A 16,407-nucleotide genomic window follows, 5' to 3' on the forward strand; every position below is an offset into this window, starting at 1 on the left:
GTCTTTGGTTATCCGGGAATATCCTCATCTTCAAAAAGGCAGCTCTTGATTGCTATATTCTTGATTGAATTTCTGATTTCGGATTTAGATCTCCCGCAATCCAGACGCCTTTCATTTTGTCGACTAGTTCAATATCTTCATTTTTATCTGGATTCTTGTAATGATTTTGTCCCTTTTACTGATAACCATGGCTCTTGTTTTCTTAATGTTAATTATTAAACCAAACTGTTCCCCAGTATGACAAATTGTATTTAGTAGCGTCTGCAGGTCTTTCTCACTTTCAGCGACATTGGGTGCGTTCGGACGACCACAGCGGCTGGATAGCTGAGCCAGCAGTAGCTGTCAGACGTCACCGCTGGAAGCCAGCCGCTGAGAGATTTACTAAGCTTTCCCTATCACGGCTGGATGCAACCACTCAGCCGATTTCTGCTGCCAGCCAGCCGCTATGGTCGTCCGAACGCACCCAATGACTGCATAGTTAGCATAACGTATTGTTATGACAGTTCCGTAGATTGATCCTACATTGAAAAAGTCCCTTGGCGTAAAAGAAGAAGTAGTCACGTACGAGAATGTTCTGGATGTCATGGAATAACCCAGAAATGTCTGGTGACGTCCAGAACGTCAGAAATATATATAAACATACGTGTTTGACATTTTACAGTTCAGTTGTAATTGAGTATTTAAAGTTGATAGTTGTCATTGAGTTTGTATTGTAATTGAAGTTAAATAAAGTATTTTAAAGAAGTTGTAACATTGGTGACAGCGGTGGGATTTAAGACATAACTACATTTTGAATGGTTAATACGAGATCAACAGAATTTAAGAAAGAAATGGATAAGTCCGGACCCCCAAAATGGTTTTTACAAATGAAAGCAGATGAAGAGAAACGTAGGCAAGAAGAGAAAGAGGACAAGGAGAAGCGTAGGGAGACGAAGGAGAAGCTTAGACAAGAAGAGGAGGAGAGGCGTAGAAAATCAGAGGTAGAAATGATAAATAGTTTAACCCAAATTCATGAAAATTTTCAATTAGAGGTAAGCCAACTTAATAATAGAATAGACACATTAGATGAAAAACAAAACTCTTTAGTCAATAAAATACAGCAGCAACAAAATTCTTTAGTTAATTTAGAGCAACAACAAAACGATTTGAAATCTAATTTAGAAAGACAAATAGTTGAGTTACAAACCAAAATTAATACCCAAGCTTCATTATCACATATTTCAGTAACTAATATCGACTCTGAACAAACAGCCCCTTCATCTTCGATAGTGTATCCAGGTACCGTCAGAACGAGCAAAACCTTAAAACCACCGACATTTGATGGCCAAACAGCATGGGAAACTTATCGTTTTCAATTCGAAGCTGCAGCTAGAGCAAATGGCTGGAATGAGAACGAAATGGCAGCTTCCTTGGTGGTGTCGCTTCGAGGTCAGGCAGCGACCGTTTTGCAATTTCTTCCCCAGGATGCACCCAATTATACCTCTCTCGTACAAGCTTTAGAGACAAGGTATGGCCAGCAACATCTGAAGCAGGTTTTTCAAAGTCAGCTGAAAGTTCGATATATCAAAAACATAATGAGAGCCTGCAAGAATTTGAAGCCGATATTAAAAGATTATTACATTTGGCATATCCTCAGGCACCAAGAGATTTTCTGGAACAAATCGGTATACAGGCTTTCATAGATGGACTGCATGATATCGAAATGCAACAGGCTCTGCGATTACAATACCACAAAACGCTAGATAAAGCACTAATCTCAGCTCAGGAGTACGAAGCGGCGAAAAATATTTCTAGATCTCTTCCACAATTAAAAGAAATAAGATTTACAGAAAATAAGCAAGTCACTACCACAGATAATGAACAACTAGTTTTATCCCAGATATTAAGCTTACTACAAAATATCCAACAAAAACCTCGAAATGAAAACAGAAGATGTTTTAACTGCGGAAGAATGGGACATCTAAAATCCAATTGCAGAAGCCGATCCCAAGCACGAAAAGAAGAATACAAGAATGAGATCAGAAGGTCGCCTAGTTCGACATCCAGAAGCCTGTCGCAAAGTCTCACTAGAAATGATGGTAGATGGTCACTAAGAAACAGATTTCCTACAACTGACCATAGAAAGGAAGAAAATACACTGGAATTTGAAGTTAGCCATTTGAAGGAACAACTAGCGATTAGTAAAAATAAAATAGGAAGATTAAGAGAACAGGTGACAATATTGCAAGAAGAGTGTAAGGTAATTCAAAATAATGCAAAAACTACACAGTCCAATCTGGAAAACGAATGTCAAAAACTGATGAAAGAGAAGAATGTGTTAAATAAACAATTTCAAGAATACCAAAATGCACTAAATGAATTACAAGTTCAAAGCCAACGTCAGCTAGCACAGAAGAGAATGTAACCGAAGAAGTTAGTCTGCGGATGACCACAGTTGAACAGCAAGAAGATAATGACCAGATTTCTCTGGAAAACATTAAGAAGAGTCAAAAGAAAGATAACGACTTAAGAGTTATACGAGATTGGCTTAAAAATGGAGTAAGACCTCTTTGGCAGGAAATATCTAAATACAGTCGAACTATAAAGGCGTACTGGGCTCAATGGGAATCCTTGCATCTTTCGAATGGTTTGTTATATCGGAAGTGGGAAAGTTCCGATGGAATACGTATAGTTCAACAGGTGGTACTGCCAAAATCACACATTAAAAGTGTGTTGGAAGACCTTCATAGCAGCCTGTCTGGAGGACATTTTGGAGTAAAAAGAACACTGGCCAGAGTTCGAGACAGATTTTATTGGATCAATTGTCGCCGAGATGTAGAAGAATGGTGTAAGAAATGCGATTTATGTAACGGAAGAAAATGCCCTAGAACAAGAAGTCGTGGTAAAATGGCACAATATCTTTCCGGAGAGCCTTTTGAACGACTTGCAGTAGATATTCTCGGTCCACTCCCGCTGACAGAGAGAGGAAACAAGTACTTAATGGTTGCAATGGATTATTTTTCGAAATGGCCTGAAATTGCACCCCTTCCTAATCAAGAAGCGACTACAGTAGCAGAAGCATTTATAACACACGTCATATCAAGACATGGAGTTCCTTTAGAGTTGCATTCTGATCAAGGTCGAAATTTTGAATCAGAATTATGGCAAGAATTAATGAAAATCTTGGGTATTGAGAAAACTCGAACTACGCCTCTCCATCCACAATCAGACGGAATGATCGAAAGACATAATAGAACTATTTGTCAATATCTTTCAATGTTTGTTGCTGATAATCAAAAAGATTGGGATACCCTAATTCCTCTGTTCTTGTTAGCCTATAGAAGTTCCGAACATGAAGCAACTGGTTATTCTCCATCGATGATGATAGCCGGAAGAGAAATGAAGCTTCCTCAAGATCTTATTTTCGGAAGATTGCCTCCCTGCGAAGAAGAACCTTCATCCCTGACCTACGTTGAAAACTTAAAAGAAAGATTGGAAAAAGTCTATGAATTTGCTCGTAAAAGTTTGAAGCTCCAAAGTGATAGAGCCAAAAGTCCAGGCTCGATATGCATGCTACTGAATATGCATGCTAAGAAAATAAATTATCTAGTCTACCGCATCCAGTTTTCAGCTAGAAGTAAACCCAAGGTAGTTCATATTGAGAGATTAGCCCCATATCATGGAACTGATCCACCCTGTTGGCTTCAACCAGACCCTGATAGACCAGTTATTCGAGGCGAATAACTATAAAGGAGGGAGCAGTGTTATGACAGTTCCGTAGATTGATCCTACATTGAAAAAGTCCCTTGACGTAAAAGAAGAAGTAGTCACGTACGAGAATGTTCTGGATGTCATGGAATAACCCAGAAATGTCTGGTGACGTCCAGAACCATAGAGGTATATATTAACATAGAGGGAGCCTACCTTCCGCGCTTCCTGACGACAAGATCTCAGGGACTGGTTTGCTGCATCTCCTTCTAACACATTGTATCGAGAATCTATAATGACATTCAGTGTGAATATAGGCACGGAAGAGGAGGACAACTGTAGCAGCTTTACTATGCGTAAGAGTGAAACAGCACTCATCCAAATAAAAAAGATGGTGTCGTCACTTCGCTCTGAATGACACTCTCTCTATGCTAATATTTAACTCTATGTCCAGAACGTCAGAAATATATATAGACATACGTGTTTGACATTTTACAGTTCAGTTGTAATTGAGTATTTAAAGTTGATAGTTGTCATTGAGTTTGTATTGTAATTGAAGTTAAATAAAGTATTTTAAAGAAGTTGTAACAGTACGTTATTTATATATTCACCATTTAGCTCGATTCCTTCTGTAAAGTTTTGAAGTGCTTGTGTAAATAAATTTTCGGAGTATACCGGGTGGTGAATCGGAAAACGGGCCATAGGAAACTCAATGTAAAATTCTAAACTGTTGAATTCCTGCTTCCCTATCTATTTTACATCAAAAGTCATGAGAAGTTATTTGTAGAGGATTGAAATCTGTATTAAAAACAGAAGTTACAATTGTTCTACGATTTAAACACATTCCAAAATTTTGAAAAATATAATGTATTTACCGCAGTAGGTATGTGTGGGTATGTTAGGCCACACGTTACTATTTAACTGACAGTGAGCACATTATTGACTGAAGAAAATATCTTTATTATTAATACTTTCTCCTTAACTAAGGGTATCTTATCAACTTTATTGTGTTTTAAACAAAAAATGATAAAATAATTTAAAAAATTGACAGTTCTAATTGTTAATATAATAAATTCATTGTCAACAAATGCAATCTTATACACATTATTGTATTGTGTGTGGCCTAGCTTTGGCGTATTACTCTGAAAATTGTATTATATTTTTACAAAATTTTGAATAATTATTGTTCATAGAACAATATTAACAGTTGTTTTCAATAGAGATTTCAATTCTCTACAAATAGTTTCTGATGACTTTTGATGTAAAATAATTAGGGAAGCAGGAATTTAACAGCTTAGAATTTTACATTGAGTTTCCTATGGCCCGCTTTCCAATTCACCACCCGGTATATTAAATAGTAATGGTAAAAGTACACAGCCTTGTTTCACTCCTCTACTTATCCGTTGCGCATCCATGCTATTTCCATCTAAAGTTACCACAGCCTGTTGGTTCCAACAGAGATTTCTCACTATGTTAATATCATTTTTGTCGTGTTCTTTTCGCTTTAGACATTCCGTGAGAATGTTTAACTTTGTCGAAGCTTTCTGATAGTCTATAAACGCAACGAAAAGATCTTTTGGTTGCGTTTATTATTCTTTACAAGTCACCTAAATATATTATAAATAATAAGAACACATAATTTATCGTCCCTTTATTTTCTGATTTATGTACATGACTAGGCAAAACAAAATATACAAATATAACATATACTTAATGATAAAAAATACAAACATTTTAGATTCAGTCGTAAATATTACAACATATTTTTATTACATAATAAAACAAATTTCATAAGATACGAGGTAGATCACTCACAAGAATTTAGGAATATCTAGTAAATGAATAATACACAACATGATAAAGATACATTGAAAGTAAATGAAAACCCCATCTTTAGCTGCAGTGAGTGACTTGTTAAATTATATGAAACCTAAATACTTATGTAATTAATAGGAAACAGTGTATTATTTAGTCTCTAGATACTCATACTTCTTTCGTAGACACACTTGGATACTGTAATGATTATATTGAAGATGGATAACCACATTAAAAATAAACGAGAATTATTTAATGAAGACTTAGATTTAGTACGTATTTTCAAAAAAATGTCACTCAAATAAAATAAAATTTGCATGAATAGACTCGTCTCGAAATTACAATCATTTCATATAATTGCACCAATTCTGAATTTTGATTAATAACGGCGTAAATTGTAATTAAAATTTATAGAAATAACATTTATGGAGTCCATAAAACTGTCGTTCATAAAAATACTGTTTAACATTGTAGCCCACCTGTGGGGTAGGTACTCTGATATGAAGTATTTTTTTTTTAGTTTCAAGATTGTTCTAATATGTTCAAAACGCTTAATTAGGTAATATTTCTTTTCTATAAGTTTTATAAAATATATTGAATATTGACAACTATCGAATTTTTCCTTTTCCGTAGAGATAAACAAACAAACTTTTCAAATATTTTTCAATATTACTTCAAATCTAAAGATCTTCAATCTGATTCTACACATAATATACCTACCTAATAGACCAGGAAGGATCTGTTTTTTAGGTGGATGTGAGAGGTGGCATTCGGATTTTTGCGGATAAAGTTAGGTGATAACTTCGTTAATAATAATTGACTTATGCTCCTTCTCAAATATGACCGAAACATTAATAAAAAAAATAAAATATTTAAAAATTTCAAAAAATTTCGTTTTTTTTCTACTTTCTTTGCTTATAACTTTAAAACGATTAATTTTGGAACAAAGTTGTATAGGAATAAAACAAAGATAATTAAATTTTCTATCAGATACGATTGGTTAAAAATGTCTTTATTTAACACCCTTGCTGCAAAATAGCAATAAATATAAAATAAGGGTGCAATCAAGCCTGTCCTTATTCAATGTTTTTCCATCACTTAGGTTACACTTGGAACCTTCCTAATTCGTTTAGAAAAATTTTGTAATGTGCTAAAACCGTCCACCAAATTTCATTAAAATTGACTTACTAGATTTTGCATAATAATTTTGAAACTTTTTTTAAAAAATTAAAATTTTAAATCTTCCACAACAAAAACTAGAACATACAAAGATTTGTCAATTTTTTTACATATAAAGAAGCACTCCGCCTATCTAATGCACTTTACAGAATTGAAATCGGATTATTTAAGCAGCCTCAGCAATGTTTTAGAGTTATAAACAATTTTTTGGCTTATAAACAAATTAGTGCTGTGTCCAGGAGGGGGTGCTACGGGCTCCTTTATTTAGACGGACTTACCCAAGTTTTTTTATGTATTTTGACCCGTAGAACACGAATTTTTTGGGTAACAGTTGAGCCGGATGTCGATAAGATTGTTATAAACAAAGAACTTGAGGAATTACATAACATCGATTTTTCGCAAAATAACACATTTTTTTGTATTTCTTGGGTAATTCTAAGCAAAAAATGTTCTTACAAGTTTTTTCGTAGGATGCATAGTTTTCGAGATAAACGCAGTGGAACATTAAAAAAATCGAAAAATTGCAATTTTTGAACGAAAATAACTTTTGATTAAAAAATAAAATAGTAATTCTGCTGACAGCATTTGAAAGTTTAAGTTAAATTATACCGGTTTTAATTATTTGCATTGCTAAAAATTAATTTTTTTATCATTAAACAAAGCCATTTGTTTATAAGCCAAAAATTGTTTATAATTTTAAAACATTGCTGAGGCCCCTTAAATGATCCGATTTTAATTCTGTAAAGTGTATTAGATAGGTAGAGCACCTCTTAATTAGCCAACTTCTAAATGGTCTACTTTTTGTTCAGAAAGATTTTAAAAAATTTGAACTTTTTTAAAAACATTTACATTGCAAATTTATTAAGCAAAATCTATTAGGTCGATTCTAATGAAATTTGGTAGACCATTTAAGTAAGTTATAAGAATTTTCTAAGCGAATTACTAAGGTTCTAAGTGCCACCAAAGTGGTTAAGAAACATTGAATAACAACGGACGTATTTTGCCCCCTTATTTTGTATTTATTGCTATATTGCAGAAAAGGTAATACCTTAAGACATTTTTGGCCAGTCGTATATCATACAAAATTCAATTATCTTTATTTTATTTCTTTACAACTTTGTTTCAAAACGAACCGGTTTAAAGTTATAAGCAAAGAAAGCAGAAAAAATCGATGTTTTTCGAAATTTTTAAATATTTTAATTTTTTTATTAATGTTCCGGGCATATTTGAGAAGGAGCATAAGTCAATTATTATTACTGAAGGTGTCACCTAACTTCATCTGCAAAAATCCGAATGCCACCTCTCACATCCAAAAATACACGTTTTTTTACAGATTAGTCCTGGTCTATAACTCTGTTTATAGATTGGTTATCCAAATGTGATAGTATAACAAAGTCTAAAGAAGTATCCATATGTCTACATAAAATTAATTAATAGATGCCATCGTTTTTTAAATACTATAAGTACATTAGAGTACAGTTGCCATCAAGTTATTGCAGAACTAATCTTAAGTCTATTACAAATCATTTGTATTTGAGTGGTGTCGTTCAGTTTCAAGATGTGAACATACTGAATAGCAGGTATAATAATTAAATGTACCGGGTGTCCCAATAAGAATGGCTCTCGGCCATATCTCAGGAACCGTTTATAGTACAGCTTTGAGAAAAAATATTTATAACAAAAGTTGCCTCGGGAAAAGCCTGGAAATTATTTACATAATTTGTAAGTCCACCGCTAGAGGGCGTAATTGAATATCAAAAATTAAAAAATCAAAATTTTACAAAATTTACCTAATGAAAGGGCACTGGAAATCCAATAATCGTATACTTCTCATAAAATTCTGCGCATATTTGATTTCACAAGTTTCAAGTCTACCTCGCAAATAAGAGGTGGGGGTGAGTGGGAACCTTCTTATGAAAAAATGACTGTAAGTCCGGTTCTGCTAAATCGAATTTTGAATAATTGCTCTTGTTGAAAACAGTTCTTTTTCGTCAATGTAAGTGTCTTATTTTCGAAATTGCCTAATAAGTAGTATGCAAGCTAGGAGGCGATATTTAATTATTTTCGGAAATCTAGTTTTCTTTTAAAAATATTAAATACAAGTATGCATTTTTAATCCTCTATTACAAAATTAGACCAAATTAGCAACACAATACCGAAAACCGCATGTCGATACCTTTTTTCTATCTCGAGATATCTTAAGAAACGTGTAAATTTTAAACAACTGTTAATGTCACCGTTAAACGAAGTTAAGGAAAAGTAGTGTGCTATGGAAAAAACACAGAAACATTTTCCAGATGTAAACGTATATAATTAACTAAAAGAACAATAAGACAAACAACACTATAAAATATAACAAAGAAATAAAAGCAACTACTTAGTTATGTCTTAGTGACTGCCTAAATGTTCAAATTGTTGCCCATCATTTTCGATGCAAGCATTTACTCTTTCAAGGGTAGATTGAATAACGACAGATTTAACTGTTTTAGACTTTTATTTATGGGGACGGATTAAAGACCTTGTTTTTGCCGCTAGGCCCACTACTCGAGAAAACATTATCTATAATCTAGAGAGTACGAAACGCCATTCAAAGCATTGCGAAAGCAAAAATTGAGACTGCTGTTCAATCTGAAAATAATTAAATAACGCCTCCTAGCTTGCATATTACTTATTAGGCTATTTCGAAAATAAGAGACTTATATTGACGAAAAAGAGCTGTTTTTAACAAGACCATAAGTATGCAAAATTCGATTTAGCAGAACCGGACTTACAGTCATTTTTTCATAAGAAGGTTCCCACTCACCCCCACCTCTTATTTGCGAGGTAGACTTGAAACTTGTGAAATCAAATATGCGCAGAATTTTATGAGAAGAATACGATTATTGAATTTCCAGTGCCCTTTCATTAGGTAAATTTTGTAAAATTTTGATTTTTAAATTTTTGATATTCAATTACGGCCTCTAGCGGTGGACCTACAATTATGAAAATAATTTCCAGGCTTTTCCCGAGGCAACTTTAGTTATAAATATTTTTTTCTCAAAGCTGTATTATAAGCGGTTCCTGAGATATGGCCGAGAGCCATTCTTATTGGGACACCCGGTATTACTTGTCAAATATAGGAAAGAGTTTGAAAATCTTACAATCGCCACGCGGTGTTATGGCGATTGTGAGATTCTCAAACTCTTTCCTATATTTGACAAGTAATACAATAAATTAACATTTTATTACTTTTTACCTGTGCCGGAAACTTAACCACACCACTCAAATACAAATGACTTTGTAATAAGCTTAAGATTTAGGTTTGCTGCAATAACTTGATGGCAACTGTACCTACTCTGGTTTGCAAGTAAATACTTAAGGATTTATCACTATATAATAACTAACTCAGTTAGCTTCTAGAGTACAAGGCTGCACACAACCTCAGCTGGAAGTCTTTGTATAGTAGTTTACCGCCTAGAGGAACTCTGCTAAGAAACATGCTGGGAGACATAAGGCAAAGAGCTTTACCATTCATAAGAAACCTTGAAGATGGAATCTCTGGAAGATTGTGCAGTGAAGTTACTTGGCTAAGCCATTGGGCCACATTTTCTCTGGTCCACTGCCTAGGATCTGCAAAAAAATAGATTTTCTTTAATAAACAATATTAGCGATTTAGATTAAAAGAAAACATAAAAGTAGATACTAAAAAATATTTTCTGTGTTAAAAAATATTGTACCTTGTCATGAAATGTAAGCATACGTCTTGTATATCTAACAGTACTTTGTTTTCAAAATTTGTAGACGATGGGGAAAAACCTAAATGCAGGGCGATAGAAAGGGCGCACTTTTAATAGTAGGTACAACTACCTACTGCAATAGTAGATAATGCTCCAATCGAGCAAGCGAGAACATTCAACTTCTTGGGAATGATAGTGAATGACCAACGGATCCTCAACAAAAAATAAAATGCCGTACCGAACAAGCAAGATAATATTTTATTAAATTTAAAACACTAGCTACTTTGTAACCGCAATCATTCCTTCAATTTCTCTTACAGAATGGTTAAGTGCTGTGTATGAGTGTATGTTCCATATTGTTATACGGCATGGAGACATGGATGTTGAAAATGTCTTCCATTAATGAGCTGGAGGCCTTCGAAATGTGGACTTTGCGAAGAATGTTCCGCATATCATGGAAAGATAGGGTGAGAAACGAGGAAGTCTCAACCTTCCGTTACTCGCCCCAATTTTTTGTGATCGAATACTCGCGCACGGTGCAGAAGACCAGGTCCAAAAACATGGTTCAGCGTTACATATTTAAAAAAAATTTTTTGCAAAATTGAGTACAATTATATTACTTAATGAATATATGATCATATAATTTTGTAGATATGCGTTTGTGTCAACAGTATATTACTTTAATCAAAAGTAACTTTGTTCATCATTTTCTTTATACGTTTCCTCGTCAGTCGATACTTCCTCATATAATTTTAATAATCTTTGCTTCTCCTTCTCGTAATGCATATTTAAATATAAATAAACAAATATAATATAAACATTGAAAATAAGAAGAAGATCTTAAATTACTTCACTAATACAACTATCGATATCTGATTTAAACACAAAAATTTATGCACAAATGCTCGCACCCGGTGTACCGCACCGTGTTGCCTAATAATAAAAGTACAATACTCTTTTTTACACTACACGTGGACTTCAGCCACAGTTAACTGACGACTGAAGAGGTATATGCAGCAGCAATTCAAAATCTCCATTACAAACAGAGTTACAGGAAGTTATTTACACCGTGTGCGACTAACGGAGGGTTAAAAAGAGCAAATAGTGAGAGAGAATTGCTCAACGTTATACAGGTCCCTACGAAAAACTGGATACCTGTGCCATATCCTGAAAGGAGAAAAATACGAAGTCCCTCAACTAATCATTTAAGGAAAGATTGAGGGCAAGGGGGGAGTAGGTCGCAAACAAATGTCGTGGCTACGAGATATAAAGAACTGGACAGGCATAAATAACACTGGCGAGCTTTGGATGCCGCAAAAGACAGACAGACCTTATAGTCCATGTGGTTAGACCGCTCCCGTCTGAAAAACATTTCTAATTCGGTTTCTCTGCGGATTCATATTCAAAAATGTCCACTTTAAACAAATCTGAAGGGTGCCGGACGGAATTTTTGGGCAGAAATTGTTTAAACAAATACATAAGATCACCTTTTATTGCTCCAAAAAAATATTTTTAGGTTTTTTGGGTCATTCTAAACAACAAAGGTATCTCGTGATTTTTCTCAAAAATTGACAGTTTTTGAGTTATAGGCGATTTAAAATCTAAAAAATGCGAAAATACGCATTTTCGAGACTTAAAAACTCATATTTAAATTAGTATTTTTAAGGGTGCCAATAACTTGGATTAAAGTTTAAACATTCCTTTTCAAGATTCCGAAGAGTGATGGGGTCTAACTTCAATTTAGACCGTAGTTTTTTAATTGTTAATTATGCGTGTCCATCCGGTTTTTTTGCCGGTGCGCACTATTTTAAAAAATCTCCTATTTTCCACCGAAAAATATTTTTTCTAGATTCGGGACATTCTAAATAAAATAAGTTTCTTGACATTTTTCTCAAAAGTTAATAGTTTTAAAGTTATAAGCGATTTAAAATCCGAAAAATGACAAAAAAAACACATTTTCGCATTTTAAATCGCTTATAACTTTAAAACTAGTAACTTTAGGAATAAGGCAATAGGGGATTATTATAGAAGACGTACCACTAAACGTTAAAAAGAAACAATTTTAAACTACGGTATATAAACCTCGAACGCAGTGTATCATAATATATTTTATCTACATACTCTATCTCATATTATTTATAAAAGTTTTTAGTTTGTGAAAACTGTCATTATAGATAGCAGTGCGTGAAGGATTTAAAGTGTGCGTGAAGTAACAATGTATTTTAAAAGGGATTTTATAGGGCTTTTCATCGACTGTCATTTGTTTCGAGCTTCTGTCATGTGTCAAATAATATTAATATATCTACGTCATACGTCTTTGGTTTGTATCATTGGTATATATCAATAACGTATGACGTAGATATATTAATATTATGTGACACATGACAGAAGCTCGAAACAAATGACTGTGAATGAAAAGCCCTATAGGGCTTTTCATCGATTGTCATTTGTTTCGAGCTTCTGTCATATTTTGTATAATCTGTGTAAAATATTAATATACACGGATTATACAACATATGACAGAAGCTCGAAACAAATGACTGTGAATGAAAAGCCCTATTGGGATGACATGTGAGCAATAAATTACAACAAAAGTTTTGACAGTTTTGTGGTTTGAAAGAAGTTAAAAATTTTAAATGTCAAAGTTCTAAAAATTGTAGAATAGAAATGAATTCCAGTGACGAAGAGTTAGTTTTTTATTTGTTTATCCTAGATAAAATATTGTATGAAACTGTGTGTGAAGTACTTTTTTGTGAACTTACGCGATGTATAGCAGTTAGTAGGGGTAGTTGTAGGGGTTATTAAATTATCAAATTACCATTACATAGCACCGGCAATTACTATTTTTATCTGGTCTCTGGCATTGAATTGAATAGATGGCAATAAACAGATTTATTGTGGGACTTTTTCATTTATTATGTCCCAAAGACTTTTATTAATTTTCGATTCCAAGGAATTCTGCCATATTTATGTTTCAGTTATTCAGTTAACAAGACACAAAATTCTCTATTTATGTTCAATCGTAATCTCTTTCTTAAAAACAGTGTCAGTAGACGCCAGGCGAGGTCTCAAGGAGGGGGCAATTGACTCTATTGACCCCCCCCCCCTTGGATCCGCGCCTGATTGACAATTAGTTGCATAGGGCCGACGTCTTGTTTACTAACCACAAGTAACTTAGTGTTTGTTGTATTTATGATAAGTCCGTTATTAGAGCATTCTCTAGTGACTCGATATATAAGGAATTGAAGATCTTCGATACTTTCAGCCATGATCGTGGTGTTATCTACATATCTGGTGTTGTTAATAGTTTCTCCCCCCATTCGAACTCCACATTCCCCTTCCAAGGCTTCGTTAAAAATTATTTCTGTGAGTACCTAAACGTTAAACAAAGTTGGAGATAGCACACAACCCTGTCTGACACCTCTTTGAATGCAAATTTTGTCTGTTTCTTTGCCGTCTACCAGAATAGAAGCTTCTTGCAAAATTATATGGAATGATTTTTTGAAATAATAGGTATAAAGTATTAAATCACATTTATCAATAATTTTCCGAAATAATACAGGTAAACATTAAATCATTGAAGATACCAAACAAGGAATAATAACATAAACAATAGATATTAAAGAAATCAGGAAGTAATCTTTAAATAAAAATACCTAAGAGACATTACGTAAGTGTTATTTAAATCAGAATCAGATATTAAAAAAAGTCCAATAAAAGAAAAGTGTACTCAAAGATATACATCTTCTTCTTCTTAACGTGCCCTATCAAGTCCCCTTGACGTTGGCGATTAACATGGCGAAACTGTCTCTGTCTCGAGCTATTCTAAATAGGTGTTCTGCTTTCTTTATTCCTGTCCACTCCCGGATATTCTTCAACCAAGAGGCCTGCTTTCTACCAATTCCTTTGCGTCCTTCGATTTTACCCATCATAATAAGTTGAAAAATATTATACCGGTCTCCCCTTACTACGTGTCCAAAATAGGCCATCTTTCTATATTTGATGTTATCAAGCAGCTCGCGGGTAGCATTTGCTCTCTTAAGGACTGCCACATTTGTCAGCATAGCCGTCCATGGTATTTTCAGAATACGTCTGTGCAGCCACATTTCAAAGGCCTCGAAACGGTTAATCGTGGATATTTTTAATGTCCATGCTTCGACACCATACAAGAGGACTGACCAAATGTAGCATTTAATCATGCGCTTTCGAAGTTGAAGTTGCAAGGTATCATTACAGAAGATTGACCTCATTTTTAAAAATGTCGTGCGGGTTATCTCGATTCTACATTTTATCTCTTTATCTGGATCTAGTTTATGACAACCAAGATATTTAAAACTGGGTACTCTTTGAATTATATGACCATCAACATATAAACGTGAATCTTGATGGGCCAAACGGCTAAATACCATGTATTTTGTTTTTGAACAGTTTATATTTAGGCCAAACTCTCTTCCCACTGTGTCAATGGCATTTAAAAGGTGTTGTAATCCGTTCATATCATCACTTAAAATAACTGCATCGTCTGCATATTAGTGATGTAACGAATGTCATTTTTTGAACATTCGCGAATACGAATGCGAATGCGAATATCTGCTACCGACATTCGCGAATGCGGATGCGAATGCGAATATTCAGATTTTTTAAATATGTTTCTAGTTTTGTAATGTTTCCTAAATTTATAATGAAAAGTTAATTGATATTTAGTGTAAATCAATCTGAATCTTAAGCTTTATTAAATAATACCAAATAAAAAAAGTGAAGGCTGATAATGTGATTATACAAGGTTGAGTTCTATCTATCTATTGCCCTTCATTTGTCCAAAGTTGAACGTAGGCCTCCCCCTTATTTTTCCACTCTTCTCGGTTCAGTGCTAATACTGTCGATCTGGTCCCTGCGTATCTTTTTAGGTCATTGGTCATTCAACCATCTCGTCTGTGGTCTGCCCCTTTCTCTTTTGTAGTCCTAAGGTCTCCAGTGAGTTATCGCTTCATTCCATCTTTCGTCTGCTGTTGTGTCCTGCATATTTCTATTTGAGAGCAGCTGCATGTTTGAGGTACCTTTTCTTAGTAAACCTTTTCTCCTTTGAGGTTCCTTTTCTCCTTTTCTTAATAAAAAAAGATGAGAAGTGAATAGATTTTGATTTTATTAACCTAATATTATCTTAAAATAATTTTTTTTCTGGTTTTCATATTCGCAAAACATTCGCACAACTTTCGCGAATGCGGATGCGAATATGCAAAAACATGCGAATATTCGCGAATGCGAATACGAATATTCGTTACATCACTACTGCATATCTGATTGTATTTATCAGAATTCCATTAACCTTCACACCCCATTCCAAATTATGCAGCGCTTCCTTAAATATTCTATCTGAATACAAATTGAACAACAGTGGGGACAGTATACAACCCTGTCTGACACCTCTTTGTATTTTGCATATTTCTGTTGATTTTCCATTTATGCAAGCTGTCGCTGTTTGACGCCAGTATAATTTTTCTATGATTCGCACATCTTGACTATCAACTCCTTTATCCTTTAATATTTTAATTAATTTGTGATGTACTCGATCAAAGGCCTTCTCATAGTCAATAAATACAGCAAAGACGTCTTTCCTTTGATCTCGGCATTTCTGCAATAACACATTTAGTGCAAAGAGTGCGTCCCGGGTTCCCAGTCCATTTCTGAAGCCAAATTGTGTTTCATCCTGGTATGATAAACATGGAGATATACATAGAGATATTTATAACAGGTAACAGCACACGTTATAAAGTATAATATAAATAAATTAGAAACATACACTAGTCTAAAAAATTGGAACATTGAAGAACATTTTCACTAACAAATACAATTCTTTCAACATTAAAAACAAATATGATCATATAAAAGAAAACACAGATCCTTGTAAAATGAAACATTTAAATACAATTCACGAGAGATAGACAGATAGAGAAAAAGTGTACGTGGAAAAAGTAATAGAGGAAGAAAGAAAGTGAGGGAAAGAGAAAGT

General features: G+C 34.0%; 1 protein-coding gene across 2 annotated transcripts in view; it reads right to left on the bottom strand.

Moving 5' to 3' along the window:
- Positions 1 to 5,323: 5,323 nt before the first annotated feature.
- The window catches only part of LOC126881941 (transcription factor ETV7), a 54,292-nt gene continuing 43,208 nt past the window's right edge, over positions 5,324 to 16,407 (bottom strand). For both annotated transcript variants that reach the window (XM_050646677.1, XM_050646678.1), the window contains exon 3: positions 5,324 to 10,290. In XM_050646677.1, coding sequence (XP_050502634.1) covers positions 10,070 to 10,290 — 221 coding nt within the window. In that variant the 3' untranslated portion in view covers positions 5,324 to 10,069. The remainder of the gene's footprint in view (positions 10,291 to 16,407) is intronic.

The sequence above is a fragment of the Diabrotica virgifera genome, chromosome 3, assembly GCF_917563875.1.
Source record: "Diabrotica virgifera virgifera chromosome 3, PGI_DIABVI_V3a".
Lineage (NCBI taxonomy): Eukaryota > Metazoa > Arthropoda > Insecta > Coleoptera > Chrysomelidae > Diabrotica > Diabrotica virgifera.